The sequence below is a fragment of the Lepisma saccharinum genome, chromosome 26 (genome assembly GCF_977018435.1).
Source record: "Lepisma saccharinum chromosome 26, izLepSacc3.1, whole genome shotgun sequence".
Taxonomy (NCBI): domain Eukaryota; kingdom Metazoa; phylum Arthropoda; class Insecta; order Zygentoma; family Lepismatidae; genus Lepisma; species Lepisma saccharinum.
Window position 1 is genome coordinate 1,663,302 of NC_139254.1, and position 14,777 is coordinate 1,678,078.

At 41.6% G+C, this 14,777-nt stretch overlaps 1 protein-coding gene across 1 annotated transcript in view; it reads right to left on the bottom strand.

The window, feature by feature from the left end:
- Positions 1-3,063: 3,063 nt before the first annotated feature.
- Positions 3,064-14,777, bottom strand: part of LOC145979463 (glycine dehydrogenase (decarboxylating), mitochondrial) — a 70,293-nt gene continuing 58,579 nt past the window's right edge. The window contains 1 exon segment of the mRNA XM_083112369.1: positions 3,064-3,319. Within this exon segment, the coding sequence (XP_082968495.1) occupies positions 3,212-3,319 (108 nt within the window). The 3' untranslated portion in view covers positions 3,064-3,211.

The window sequence follows — 14,777 nt, forward strand, 5'->3', positions numbered from 1 at the left end:
CGGTACAATGTACAGTTAGATTGTTTTGTAAAATGAGCATTTTAAAATTACGCCCACGCACATATAAACAAAGTTTAGGAAAGTTTACCTTTAATCATTTATTCTTCCCCACCCGTGCATTCCGCAGAAATTATTCAGGACACCGGGACAAATAATAACATTCTGTGCCTGTATCGGAAAATCCGGGATGTATAGCAGGCCTAGATATGATCAGGCTATCAAAATCCAATCTGCCACCACATGAAAGGCCGTAACTTTATTAATTTAGGTCTATCTACAAACTTCTAACTTCTCCATATAAAATGCTTTTAAAAAAGCTATTCCCAGCTTCACTTTAAAAAATTGATTGATTGAATTAGTTTATTTTACTTCGCGTTTTGTGCCTCTTGGCTAATTTGCGAAGATGGGGATGAGTGAGGAAATGATGAAATTGATGAATGGACATTCACAAACAACCAAGCCCGACCGGGATTCGAACCCGGGACCCTTGGCGTCGCAGCGCGATGTGCTAACCACTCGGCCACAGGGTCGGGCCACTTTAAAAAAGAATTACAACATTAGAATTAGTATTTTCCTCCTTGCTAGAAAATTGAAAATAACATCATCGGTGTTATTTTAATATTCCTACGTACATTTAACATTGCAGGGACCATTAGTCGAGAATCTTCCGTTGAATTCGAAGACACGATTTCAACTTCTCCAATGTTGAAAACATCCTCTCGGGTGTTGCAGTTGAAACTGGCAGTGTAGTCAAGATCACAAACAATTTGTGCATTAGGCAAAAAAGCATATCACAATTTTCTACTGCCTATAATGCCGATCCTGGACGTGTCTTTTCAATTACTGTTCCTTTTTGAAAATGCAAAAATTATCAACCAGGCCATTCAACATTTTGACACACTGTTCCAATGAATGAACGAAATAGCCATATCACATTTTTGGAAGAAGTTGTTGCAATTTTGCATTGTGTTCAGAGAAACGTGAGTTCATTTCTACTAAACAATGGTCCAAAATGGACGACAGAGGTTTACCTTATAATATTCTTTATTCCTCCTATTTGACGACTGGTTGTTCTAGGTCTCTTTATTTCTTCATCATAGTCTCTAAATAGTTTCTCTGCTTTGGAATAAATTTCATTAAAGTTCTCAGAACTCACCCTTAGGGTTTCTTTTTAAATATCTCTATTAAATGTAAGATGCAGGCAGTAGAGATGGAATTTTTAAGAAGTATGTTGGGGAAGACTAGAAGGGATAGAATAAGGAATGAGAAGATATAACAGACAGGGGGGGGGGGTGAAGCTTCATGACAGAATAAATCAGGTACAGATGAGATGGGTTTGACACATGAAGAGGATGGATGCAGAAAAACTGCCAGTAAGAGCTTACAATGCACAAGGAGTGGGAATAAGTCCAAGGGGAAGACCAAGATGTTGGTGGAAAGAGCAGATAGCGGAGAGTGTTAGGAGAAGAGGACAAGATTGGAACACCGTGGAAAAAGGGAAATGGTGAAAGACCAGAAGAAAATGGAGAGGCTTGATTTCTATGCCGACCCAGCCAGAGGTAGGAAAGATGATGATGATGACCTACCTCTATTAGAATGCTGACATGTTCACAATACTGAACAGTCCACCTTTTAAGGTGCCTAAAATAATGTTTAAATGCATGAAAACAATTTGATTAGAACAAGTAGAGATATTTCAAACTCCCCATAGGTTGCACACTGAAGAAATTGAAGAGCTTGCTGAAATGTTTCTCTTGTACTGGTAAATTTTAAAGCCTGTAAAGTTTCTACAATTAGTGAAAACAATTCCACAAGTCACGCTACTTAGTTTTGAAATTTTTCTGTCCATCTTGTGTCAACAACTTGAGAATATTACGGTGTTTCCTTGGCTTTCTTGCAATGCGATATTTAAAAGACCGTTGGAAAAAACACTGATTTTTACAGTCCCAATGTAGTTCCTTATCGCATAAATTTCACATGATGGCAACACCTAGAGTTAAAATATGTGCTGAACAATGCACAAAATTGCTTTTGGACACTTCTCTGAAAATATCGATCTCACCCCATTAAATCTACCATGCATTACATCAGCGCCAGCATATCCTTGAACACACATTTTTTTTCTTTTCTAAATCTACACCAAACACAGAGAGAGAAGTAATAGGCCTAATGGCTGAAGCTAACCCACAGGCTGTTACATTTTGTTACATCATTGTCAAAAAATTAGAACTTTATGATTACTTAATATCGGGAACTTATAATGAAATGGTAATATTCATGCTACATGTTCACAAATAACTGCTTCGGGCAGAAATTACATGTAATATTATAGAATTTGCGAAATGTCAGGAATTATCTGAGCATTTTCCACAGAAATTCCGAAACTATCAAGAAATTGCAAACATTTGGCCTGCAATCCCATCTGGTGTGAGGAATTACGTTATTTCCTTCCCATCCCTATCCCGTCCTATGAGTCGCAGATTTAGGAGAATAAAATACGTCCGAAGAAATGTTTGTGAACAAGCGGATATAACAGGTAATCTGGTAATTTTACTGAACCAAAAGGGGGGGGGGGGCGGTTGGACCCTATGAACTTCCCTTAAACACGCCCATGCCGATACCGATGCTTGAAAATTATTATCAGAATCACAAGTGCTTCAAAATATTGAAAAATATCAGTGGGTGAATTGTCCACTCCAATTATAAGCATCAACTTACCATAATTTTGCTCTAAAATATTTAAAAATTACATCAGAAGATTAAGAAGCTCGTTTCTTAATCACAAAATACAGTCTTTTCACATAGATATTGGTGCAAAATCAATGGAAACTTGGTGCATAACTTCCAGGATAAATATACTCCAATAAAGGTTGCGGACCTCGCAAACAGCCAAAATTCCGGAAAAGTATCGGCTGGTATCGGTGAATAAAGTGTAACCGATACTTTCCGATACCTGTGATATCGGTTCAGATTTTGCAAGAATTTCGATTTTATAAGAAAAATGATTGTGCAAATGCTTGTGTAGCCTTGAGAATTCATCACCGAATTCAATAACGATGACAGTAATTTTAAATAAACTTTTATTTGACAGTCATTTATTTACAAACGAGGTGCTTCATTATTAACGAAACTTTCACAGAGAGATAGACAAACAGCTCGATCCTTTACAAGTAGCAGTCCTGTATCTGAAGCAAATCTTCCTTCCTTGCAGTTAAGCAGGCAGAACTGGGGGACAGGTACAAACCAAGTGCTTGTCGCCGTAAATATCATCTATTCTGGCAACACTGGGCCACACTTTTGTATCTACTCGGACGAAAGGCTGCAAAGAGACAAGCAAGACTAAATGGTAATCCATTGCAATGTAAAGTAAATAAATATACATCCTACATGTGTTACATCTGCATTGCATTTGTGTACAAGAATAGACAGCAAGAAATAATCATGTAAATATATCATCATTCAGGAAGTACGCCAAAAAATTCTTATATGAAAATATTCATTGTCGTTTTTCATGACTTTTGCCAGTAACATCTGGTGTGCTCTACAGTTTATACCAAACACGAACACGTCACGAGTCAGGAGCGGCTCAAGATAGATGGATTTTTGGCACCCCCTACTTTCCAACCTGCGCTCCTGCACCCTCCCCTCACTATCTTTCTACTCTTGTTCTACTTCCCACCAGTGGCGTATGCTGAATATAAGACCTGGGCTATCTCAAATGACACCTGGTCCTAGGCTATGGAGGAAGGGAGAAGACTAGGCTCATTCTTGACGTCTTCAAGGAAGCCACGTTGCCATACCAACGGTAGTCAGGTTGTAAACTTATAAAAAATCAGGTTGCCAACTTCTAAGAATGCAAGTTGCCAACTCCCAAGAATGCAAGTTGCCAACTCCCAAGAATGCAAGTTGCCAACTCCCAAGAATGCAAGTTGCCAACTCCCAAGAATGCAAGTTGCCAACTCCCAAGAGTAGTGTATATGTATCGTTTCAACGCAACACTTGGTACGAGCTCTTTTTTAGCCTCTTTTTTTTTATCAAGAATATCAGTTTTTGACATATTTTGACAATTTTTTGTCGATGTTTTAGCGGTTAGCGATGTTTTTAGTAAAATTCCCTTTTTTTCCCTTTTTTCCCACCTCACACTTGGTACGAATGCCACGATCTTACGTGATATAACTTAACCTATCCTTTTTTATTACGTGCTAAACTACACGAGAGCCTCTACTAGTAGTGCAGGTGCACCGGTTGAAGGACATTAAGTGAGGATAAAAAACCCTCAAAAACTCACTTTCTCTCCACGTTCTGCGACTCGTTTATTGCGCTGACGATGTTTCTCAGCGAAGAAAACAGCACCAAAACATGAAAAACTCACTTTAATTCACTGAAGTGAGCCACAGTGTTGCAAAACCTACGAAAATTTCATCAAAATCTCAAAAACTCACTTTCTCTCCACGTTCCGTGCCTGACGAAGGTTTGGTATGGTACGTTCTGGAACCATTCTTTTGATCTACTTTTTTTTATTTTACGATGTTTTACGGGCTAATCTAACCTACAATGAGAGAAAAGTGGACAGAAAAAAAAAGCTCTGGCATCACTTTTTTAAGCTCCTCCTGAAAATTTTTGCTCTTATGCTAACTCGTCCTTTGACCTACACACACTTTTGAAATGATTTACGACATTTTTTCTTATAAGTCTGCTGTCTCCTCCTACTGTAAGGTCCCTCAGTGTAATCTACTACGACCTTGTGTGTGCTCTCAGCGTAATCTGCTACGATGTTGTTGTTTTTTTTAAAAAAAAAACTCATGTGTGATCTTCTGCGGTGTGTGTGAGATAATCAAAATTATTTTTGTTAAGGCCCCATCAAAAAAAAAGAGAATAAAATATATATCCTGCCAGAGAGAGATGGTGGGGGGGGGGGGGGTGCGTGGTGCCCAACAAACCACTTCTAAAATGGTCATGGCTATCAAAGCCAATGCGCGCCTTTTTGTATAGAGTTTCATGAGTTATTATTTTTTTTTTTTTTAATTTGCGCACCGAACTAACTTACATTGGACCCCGATCGCAGTGTGCAGCGTCAATTTGATCGGAGGCGCCTTATCGATAGGATCCTCGTTCTCCAGCACCGTCGAGAGAAAATCCAAATTGTACACACGCCTGCCGAAATGTTTTCGTATGCGTGGAAGTGTGTGCTCGGACCAGTGTGGAAATTTATTTTTCGCACCACCAAGGTGGTTTGTGGGAGTCTTCGTACTCGAAGTGTGCGAGGGGCTCGTGGTCGAAGATGATGCGGTGTCCGTCGTGCTGGCGATGCTCGTCATCTCAATTTCGTCGTCGGTCCCGGGACAATAATAAGGCTTCTATCAAGAAAGGATTCAAAACAATTTTGTCGGGCTGGCGCAAATCCAAAACTAATCCACTAGGATGATGAATTAATTGCAAATTTGCAGCATCGACGTCGGACGACGATCTAAACCAGGCGCGGCATTTTTGGCATACTCTGTAATTGTTCGTGGTGGGTTGCAGCGAGGAAGATTCTGTGCCTACGAGTATAACTTTCAAATCCGAAGAAATGAGCGTCGGGGTTGTGTTGCTCAGCGTCTGCAAGAAGCACATCGTATGACAAAATTCGCAGCACGCGTCAGGTACGTCGCAGCAGGAGAATTCTATGCGAATGTTGTTGCCCGGGATGAAATGGAGCAAGCAGCACGCTTCGTTCTCCTGCTGGTCTATCTGGTCGAGGATCAAGCTGAATCCTAACTTCGGGGAAACGACCGCTTTTATGGTATTGTTGCTGTTTGCCTCGATTCCAAATAATCGCCTGGCTCCGAAATTGCGATCATCTTTCATGTGAAAGTAAGAAAAAAGCGTTCGCACGACGTCGACCCACGGCGAGGGGATCTTTACCCAGTTCACGCGCTCGATGCGCTCCCGAACGAACGCGGAATCCTTTTTGGGGAAGTAGCGTTCTTTGCTTGCGTCCAGGTTGAGAGAATCGATGTACGTGGCCCAAGACCACACGTTGTGCTGTTGATCTCTGCTGCTGCTGCTGCTGCCACAACCCTCAACAATCTGGTGGAAACGAAAATTATCCGGCAGGATCGTCCGTTCGAAGGTTTTGTACTGATTCGATATTCTTTTTTCTGTCCTCAGGAGGCGCAGAAATTGAGTTTTGAATGCGTCAGTTTCGGTCACGTCCTGGTACAAATCTTTCAGGACGTTCAACTTGTTTTTCCAGAACCGTATAATGCAACACCAGGTAATTGATGTTGCAGTGTATGATGAAGAACGTCGGGATGATGCAGCAGAATCGATAGATCAGACCCCAGCCGAGAAAGTATAATGCGTGTGGAAACGATGCTGGGTCGTCCACGTGAATTCGTTGAGAACGTGGCCGTCGCAGACGGTATTGGGAAAAATCGTTCGCAGGTACTTGGCCGGATCCTTTCCGAAAACCTTCTCGAAAACGTGACGCCAAGCTAGAGCGTTGATGCAGTCGCTCTTGAAACTAGCCAGCTGTGGGGGCAGATCGAGCTTCCTCCCCAGATCGAATTGAGTCGCGTGCCTTTCTACAAACGCCAGGTAAGCCTTCGCCGTGGGCCACACAATCGTCGTGACGATCTGTTCCCCCGAGAAATTCTATATAAAATAATATACCTGAAATTCTATTCGCAGTATAGATTGAATTTTTTTTTTTTTGAGTTTTGTAATCACCCCAAGAAATTCTATATAAAATAACATACCTGAAAATTGTATTCACAGTATAGATTGAATTTTTTTGAGTTTTGTAATCACCCCGAGAAATTCCATATAAAATAACATACCTGGAAATTATTTTCTTTTGTTTGTGTGATCTGAGAAAGCATAATGGAATCTACCAGTTTGATCGAATGTGTTACTTGCAAAAAATTAATATCTAAAACTAATATTAGCAAGCACAGGGCAAGATGTAGCGAAACAGGTTCGAGAATTAATCGTTCGTTACCTTCTAAGCCTTGTGCTCGATGCGGAAAGATGATCAGCATTGCACATTTAAGTAAACACCTTAAAATTTGCAAACCATCGACCGAACAAGGAACATTGAAAAGAAAAATTGATGATTCAGAAACGGAAGCTTCTACTTCCAAACAAGTAAAATTATCCGATGAACGCAAACCAATTAGATCTGCATTCAACCGTCATATTCAGGATTTCTCTTTAACTTCGGAACCAGGCCGTGACATTCTTAGTTTCTTGCGTGAAACAAAAACATCCGTGATAAATATTCTAAAAAATAAATTGGAAAATAATTCCATAAAAGTATACGTTGATCTATTTTCCGAATACGAAAAAGTCGACGGTACAACAAGTATTTTCTATCATCGAACAAAAAACCAGGCTCTTCATTTGGCGGACGTCGATAATTTAGACGAATTTTATTCTGATCTTTCAAATGAACTGGTTAAGAAACACGACGATTTCGAGGCTAAAGGATCGGGATGGTCTCTGTGTGGAAGTCCTCACACGTTAACTGTTTACGTGAACCGATTCTCGCCTCTTCGCGCTTCCAGCTACGTTCCTCTTCCACCGAACATTCAACACAAGAGGGCTGTGTTAAATATACAGAACAGCGATAACAAGTGTTTTCTTTGGTGTGTGTTGGCGGAACTTCACCCGATTCATTGGTCAAATCATCCAGAACAAGTTTATCATTACAAGCAGCATGAACCCGAACTGGAAAATGCAATGACTGGCATCGAATACCCGGTGACCATTTCTGATATATCAAAATTCGAAACACGAGCACGAGATGCAGAAGGAAAACGCTTAATCATCAACGTGTATTCCTACACGTTGGATAAACATGTCGTGCATCCCGTCAGGATAAGCGAAGTCGACGATGACGATGCTCGTGTGATTAATCTTCTTCTTATTTCAAACGACAGTGTTCACCATTACTGTCTCATTCGTTCACTATCACGTTTGGTCAGAAGTCAAACTACCAAGTATGAACATTGCATCGAAGTTTGCCCGAGATGCCTAACCACGTTCAACGATCGACAACAATCCGATTATCGAAAATACACCGGACGTCAGATTGCTACCGATAAACTTGCCGAACATAAAATATATTGCGGCAACAACAGACCGGTTCGAATGTTGATGCCCGAAAAGAACGAAGTGGAAGAATTCAAAATGCACAAGGCATTGTTGGAACATCCGGCCATCATCGTTGCTGATTTCGAGGCGTTCCTCAAACCACTCTCGTACTGCGATCCGGATCCCGAAGTTTCTTCCACCACACCTTACCAGCTTCACGAACCAAACAGTTTCGGTTACGTTGTCGTGCGACAGGATAAAATAGATGAACCGTACGTATACCGAGGACCCGATGCAATCGAACGCTTCTTCGAAAAGATGGTCGAGGAGGTTGGGAAAATTGGATGCATGCTGCAAACATCGAAACCGATGCTTCCGTTATCTGCTATCGAACTTCAAAATTACTATGACACTGTCAAGTGTCCTGTGTGCGATAACCACTTCACGGACGACAATCGTAAAGTGTTTCACCATTCGCATACGGACGGTCGCTTCGTAAGCGGAATCTGTAATGCATGCAACCTCAAAATCCAAAAACCAAAATTCGTCCCCATATTCTTTCACAATGGTTCTAATTACGATTTTCATCCCTTAATCAGGAAACTCGGATACGACACTCAAAAAATAGATATTCTTGCTCAAAACGAAGAACGATACATCTCCATAAGTAAGAAAGTTATGATTCCCGAGACTAAAAATACCATCGAGATGAGGTTTCTGGATTCGTACAGATTTCTCTCTGCCAGCCTGGACGCTCTTGCCGGCAAACTTCTAGACGAACAATTCAAAATAACTAGAGCTAGTTTTCCCAACGTAGACATAGAACTCGTTAGACGTAAAGGGATTTATCCTTACGAATACGTTAGTGATAATTCTAAATTTAACGACGACGCTCTTCCACCTCCAAGAGAATTTTACAGCAGACTCAGAGAGAAAGGAATCACGGACGAAGAATACCAACACGCGCAACTCATGTGGGAGAAATTAGAATGTAGGACACTCGGAGACTACCACGACGCATACTTAAAATTAGACGTAACGATACTCGCGGATGTTTTTCAAGCGTTCAGGAAAACGGCAACGAATATTTATAAATTAGATCCAGCGTATTTCTACAGCCTACCGGGATTAGCGTGGTCGGCAATGTTATTCCAGACAAAGGTCAAGCTGGAACTGATATCGGACGTTGACATGTTACTTTTCATCGAAAGAGGGATACGAGGTGGAATGGTGCAATGCGTACAGAGACATGCAAAAGCCAATAACGTACACATGAAAGAAGATTATGATTCGAATCGAGCATCGAATTACATCTTCTACGCCGACGTTAATAACCTCTACGGACATGCCATGGTACAGAAACTTCCTTACGGAGGATTCGAATGGGCGTCAACAGACATAGAAAATTTCGACGATAGCGAGTATGGCTTCTTCGCAGAGGTGGATATCGAATTCCCCGACCATTTACACGATCTGTTCAGCGATTTACCACCGGCATCCGAGTTCAAATCTTCGCCTCATTCTAATCAATGCAAGCTTTTGTTGACTCTAGAGGGCAAAAAGAGATACGTTGTTCATTACTCGAATCTCCGATTCTTGATCGGGAAGGGTGCTAAGGTAGCGAATGTTAGAAGAGTCCTCAGGTTTAAACATTCCGAGTGGCTCAAACCGTACATTGAAACAAACACGCAACATAGGACGGTTGCCACTTCCGATTTAGACAAAGATTTTTTTAAATTGATGAATAACGCGGTGTACGGCAAGACGATGGAAAACGTGCGGAATCACGTAGACGTGAAATTGGTTTCGGATAAGAATAAATGCATGAAGTGGGTGTCCGATCCTAGATTCAAGTCGAGAAAAATTTACAACGAGAATTTGGCACTTTTCAATCTAGATATAAAATTGATGAAATTCAGAAAACCAATTTACGTTGGCGCAACGGTTCTCGATTTGTCGAAACTTTACATGTTCGAATTTCATTACGACGTGATGAAACCCTTCTACAATGATAAAATGTCACTTTTGTACACGGACACCGACAGCTTCATTTACAGCATACAAACACCTAACCTATACGAAGACATAAAAAATCCTTCCATGCTCGAGTATTTCGATACTTCTGCGTATCCTCAACCCAACAGATTTGGAATTCCTTCCCTCAACAAAAAAGTCCTAGGTAAACTGAAAGATGAATGTAACGGTGATATTATCGTCGAGTTCGCGGGTTTGCGTTCAAAGATGTATGCCATGAGAACAGAGAGTAGCGTCACGAAGAAAGCAAAAGGTGTGGGCAAGAATACGGTGGAGAACAAACTCACCTTCCACGATTACATCGATTGCCTTTACTCACAATCGACGATACTAAGTATAGAACAAAGAATCCAGAGCGTCGACCACGTGATTACAACAAAGTTAGGAAAGTAGCATTAGATCCGCATGACGATAAAAGATGCATTTTGTCTTGTGGAATCCACACGTTGCCTTGGGGGCACTATCGTTTAGAAATTAGTAAAAATTGTAGGCAATGCAAATGAAAAAAAAAATAAACTTAAACTGTCTCACATACACAATAAAATAAATAGCAAGGACAATGAATCTCTTTGGTTTCCGAAAGCAAACAAACATGGAGACTGTACACCGCACGACGACAGATCTACCTTCCGTGTTAACTAAACTCAACGGTCTACTGATCATTCACCTCAACAGCATTTGGACAAAATTCGATGAGGACGTCGGCAAAACTTTTTACGTCTTCAACAACAATTTACATTTCTACGAAATTCCGATCGACGGGAAACTTCGCATCACCGTGAATCCGGACAACGAAGGACGAAATATTAAAATTTCTACCGGCAAGAACATTTTTCGAATGAAGCACGACAAGGTGGTTTCTAACATGGCGTACGATGTTTCCGCAGGAGATTGTCTTTACGTGGAACTCCTAGGAGATTACGACAAACTCGTTCCTCTCTTCGTAGAATTACGAATCGTCTATCCTATCATAAATAACCGTTAACCAAAAATGCCTAACGACATTTTCGGCAACACCAAGCGTGTAGACCACGCAGAAGAGATTCTCATGTTGGACGTTCGAATTAAAAAGTTGAGGAGCGATTTGATCGCTTTGCAGGAGACCTTAAACAAAAGTTTAGAGTCGGAGATCGCTACGCTCCAAACGCAATGTCTCGACCCCATTCTGAAAATCGATTCCGAACTGAAAACGCTCATAAAAAATTATGTCGACGTACCTTCTTACGACAACGTTCAAAATATACAGTTGAGCGTGGATTCGCTTCAAAATGATTTGGCCAAATTACAGCAATTTCAATCGAAAAATGAAGATTTGGAAAAATTGAAACTCGAAATCGAAGAACGAACTTCCGCAATCGAAAAGAATTTCTCTGAACTTCAAACCGTCGTGAACGATATCGACGCAGAACGCTTGCATGTCGTCGTTTCCAAATTACAAGAAGAATTCACCGGCACGTTGGAAGAAATTAAATCCAAGTTACAGACTTTGGAAGATACCATGACGAACCTACCATCGTCAGACGAACTGCAGGTCATCGGTAAAAGCGTCGCGAACATAAAAATTCAATTGGAGGCTTATCAAGATTTCGAACACATTCAAACCACCATCGCTACGCTTCAGGCGTCTCTGGAGTTGATCAACGAAGAAATTAAAAATATTCACGCTGAAGCGAGCGCGTTGACGAGCATTCAAGACACGTTAAGCACGGTTCAGCAGAAGATCCAATATTTGGAAAATTTGAACGTCGAAACGAACCTTGCTCATTTTCATCACGTACTGGACAACATACAGGCTGACTTGGAATCGTTACGGACGAGCGTACCTTCGAGCGAAGATTTGGAAAAATTGAAAACGGCGGTGACGGCACTATCCGAACGAGCGACGTCAAAAGTTCATTGAGCGATCTCGAGAGTAGGGTGTCCAATCTCCCCACCTCCAAAGAATTACACGTTTTGAAAAGGAACATATCACGTATGCTGAAACGACTAGAAACGGAAACGGCAAACGTGGAACAGATTCGAGACGAAATCAGTTCGCTGGTGTCGACGCTGCCCACTTCGCAGAGCGTCGCCGACCTTCACGCGCAGTTTACCGAGATGCGAAGCATCGTGAACGATCTTACCGAGAAGAGCTCGAAATTTAATCAAGTCGAGAACCTTCAGAGTATTGTCGTCAACATCAGAGATCAAGTTGGAGTGCTGGAATCCACGCAGGAATCGACGCTGGCCTCTTTCGGTGCCAAGTTGCAAGAACTCAACGAAAACTACAAGCAGTTGAACGTGGAAGTGAAAATCAAACCGTCGTTTTCTACAGTAACGGATACCATAGTCGAACATTTGTTGCCCGTACAAAATACACTGGGACAGCTTCACAGCAACCTCGTTAGCGTCGATACTAAATTCGCTAAACTGCATTCTCTGCAAGCCATCGAAATCAACAGCGTACCCAATCAACAGAGAATCTCCACGTTCGTCGAAGGTAACAAACTGTACATGTTGCATCCTTATCATCCGTACTACAAGTTTCTCCTCGATGGCACGATTCAGATAAACGAATTTTCGTACTGGTCTCACGGCAGAAAAGCTAGCGTCCCCACCATGACTTTGATATCGAATCGTGGTGTCCAGAAAGCAGGAAACATTCCTCTGGCACGTTGGAACGAAACGCGCAACGTATATGAAATACACGAAGACGAAGATCTTACCGTTTTCGACGTGAGTGCCGGCGATAAGCTGATCGTTCAAAACACGAGCGAGGTACCACCCTCCTTGAATCCCATCACGCTGGTGCTTCTCTTCAAACGTAATCTCTAAAAAAAAAAAATGTCTAGGCAAGCCATCGTCCAAGAATTGCATAAACCTGCACGCCGCAACTACGAACGTTTGGCGGTGGTAACCAAGGGCATCGATGACCTCTGGCAAAGTGACCTCGTGGAGATGAGCAGCGGCAATTTGGAAAACGTACATAAATTGAACAAGGGCAACAAGTACCTCCTCACCGTCATAGACACGTTTTCGAAATTCGCATGGGCTCTACCTTTAAAAGCCAAAACGGGAACATGCGTCACGGAAGCATTCAAATTAATTTTTCGCGAAAGCGACAGACGACCACGGTTTTTGCAAACAGACAACGGTAAAGAATTTTACAACGCCGTATTCCAAAAGTTTATTCAAAAACATGACATTCGACATTATTCGACCTTCAGTCACATCAAAGCCAGCATCGTGGAAAGATTCAATCGCACTCTGAAAACACACATGTGGAAACCATTCACGCTTCGGGGAAATTACAAATGGGTCGACATCCTGCCGGAACTCGTCGACACCTATAATGATACGGTACACAGAACGATAGGCATGAAGCCAGCTGACGTTACCAAGTCTGACGAGCAGCGATTAATTTCCAGCGTTTACTGTCCAAAGTACACGCCCACGACAAAAAACCTAAATACAAAATTGGAGAGCAGGTGAGGGTCAGTAAATTGAAGCGAACGTTCGACAGGGGTTTCACACGAAACTGGAGCACGGAACTTTTTACCGTGGTTCGAGTTCTACCCGGGAACCGTCACACGTATATAATAAAGGACAGTGGCGGTTAAATTTTATTGGGGCGCTTCTACGAGGAGGAACTCTCTAAAACTAAATACCCCGACACGTACCTTATCGAAAAAGTTTTGCGTAAGAGAAGCGACAAACTTTTGGTGAAATGGCTGGGACTTCCGGACACGAGTTGAATCGATTCAAACGAAGTGATTCTATGAGTGCGTGGAATGTCGTGAAACGTCTACCTGATTCGGAAAGTCAAACGAAGAAAAGGAACGGAGAATTGCTCCCCGACAGCATACGATGTCTGATCGTAGGACCTTCGGGGTGCGGAAAGACGACACTGCTCATTGATAATTTTATCCTCGCACCCAATTGGTTAGACTGGGAAAACAGACACCTCTACGTATTTTCGAAAAGTCTCGAACAACCGAAATACCAGCAACTTATGAAACTGTACGAGGGACTGGGCATTGCAACTTTCGCATCTGAAATCATTCCACTGGACGATTGTCTCGAGAATTCCGTTGTGGTGTTCGACGACATGATCTTGGAAAATCAAAAGGAGATTCGTAATTTTTTCACTCGAGGACGTCACAAAGGATTAGATTGTTTCTACCTGGCACAAACTTTTTCCAAGGTTCCGAAACAACTGCTACGCGACAACGCTAATTTCATTTGCTTGTTTCGACAAGACCACACCAATTTAAAACACGCACACGATGATTACGTAGGGGCTGACATGAATTACAATCTATTTTCGGAACGCTGCTCCCACTGTTGGAACAGTGACGATTTCGGATTCGTGACCATCGACATGACTCGAAAGGCAAACCATGGAAAATATAGGAATAAAATAAACGTTTATCTAGACGTCTCAAAGGCTAACAAGAGGAAAATTTCAGATTTGCAACAAGAAGAAAATCCCAAAAAAAAAAATCAAAAGGTCGTGAGAATCTAAAAAAATAAAATTTGAAAAACGTTCTTTTTTTTTCAAACGTCTGACAAGCATATATAAATAACCATTACAACAAAAAGTGAGTGTTAGAAAAGTGGATAGTCTCAAGCAGGTGACAGCAAGAAAACTAGGAGAACCGAACGTATAGGCTGAGAATTCGACGTTT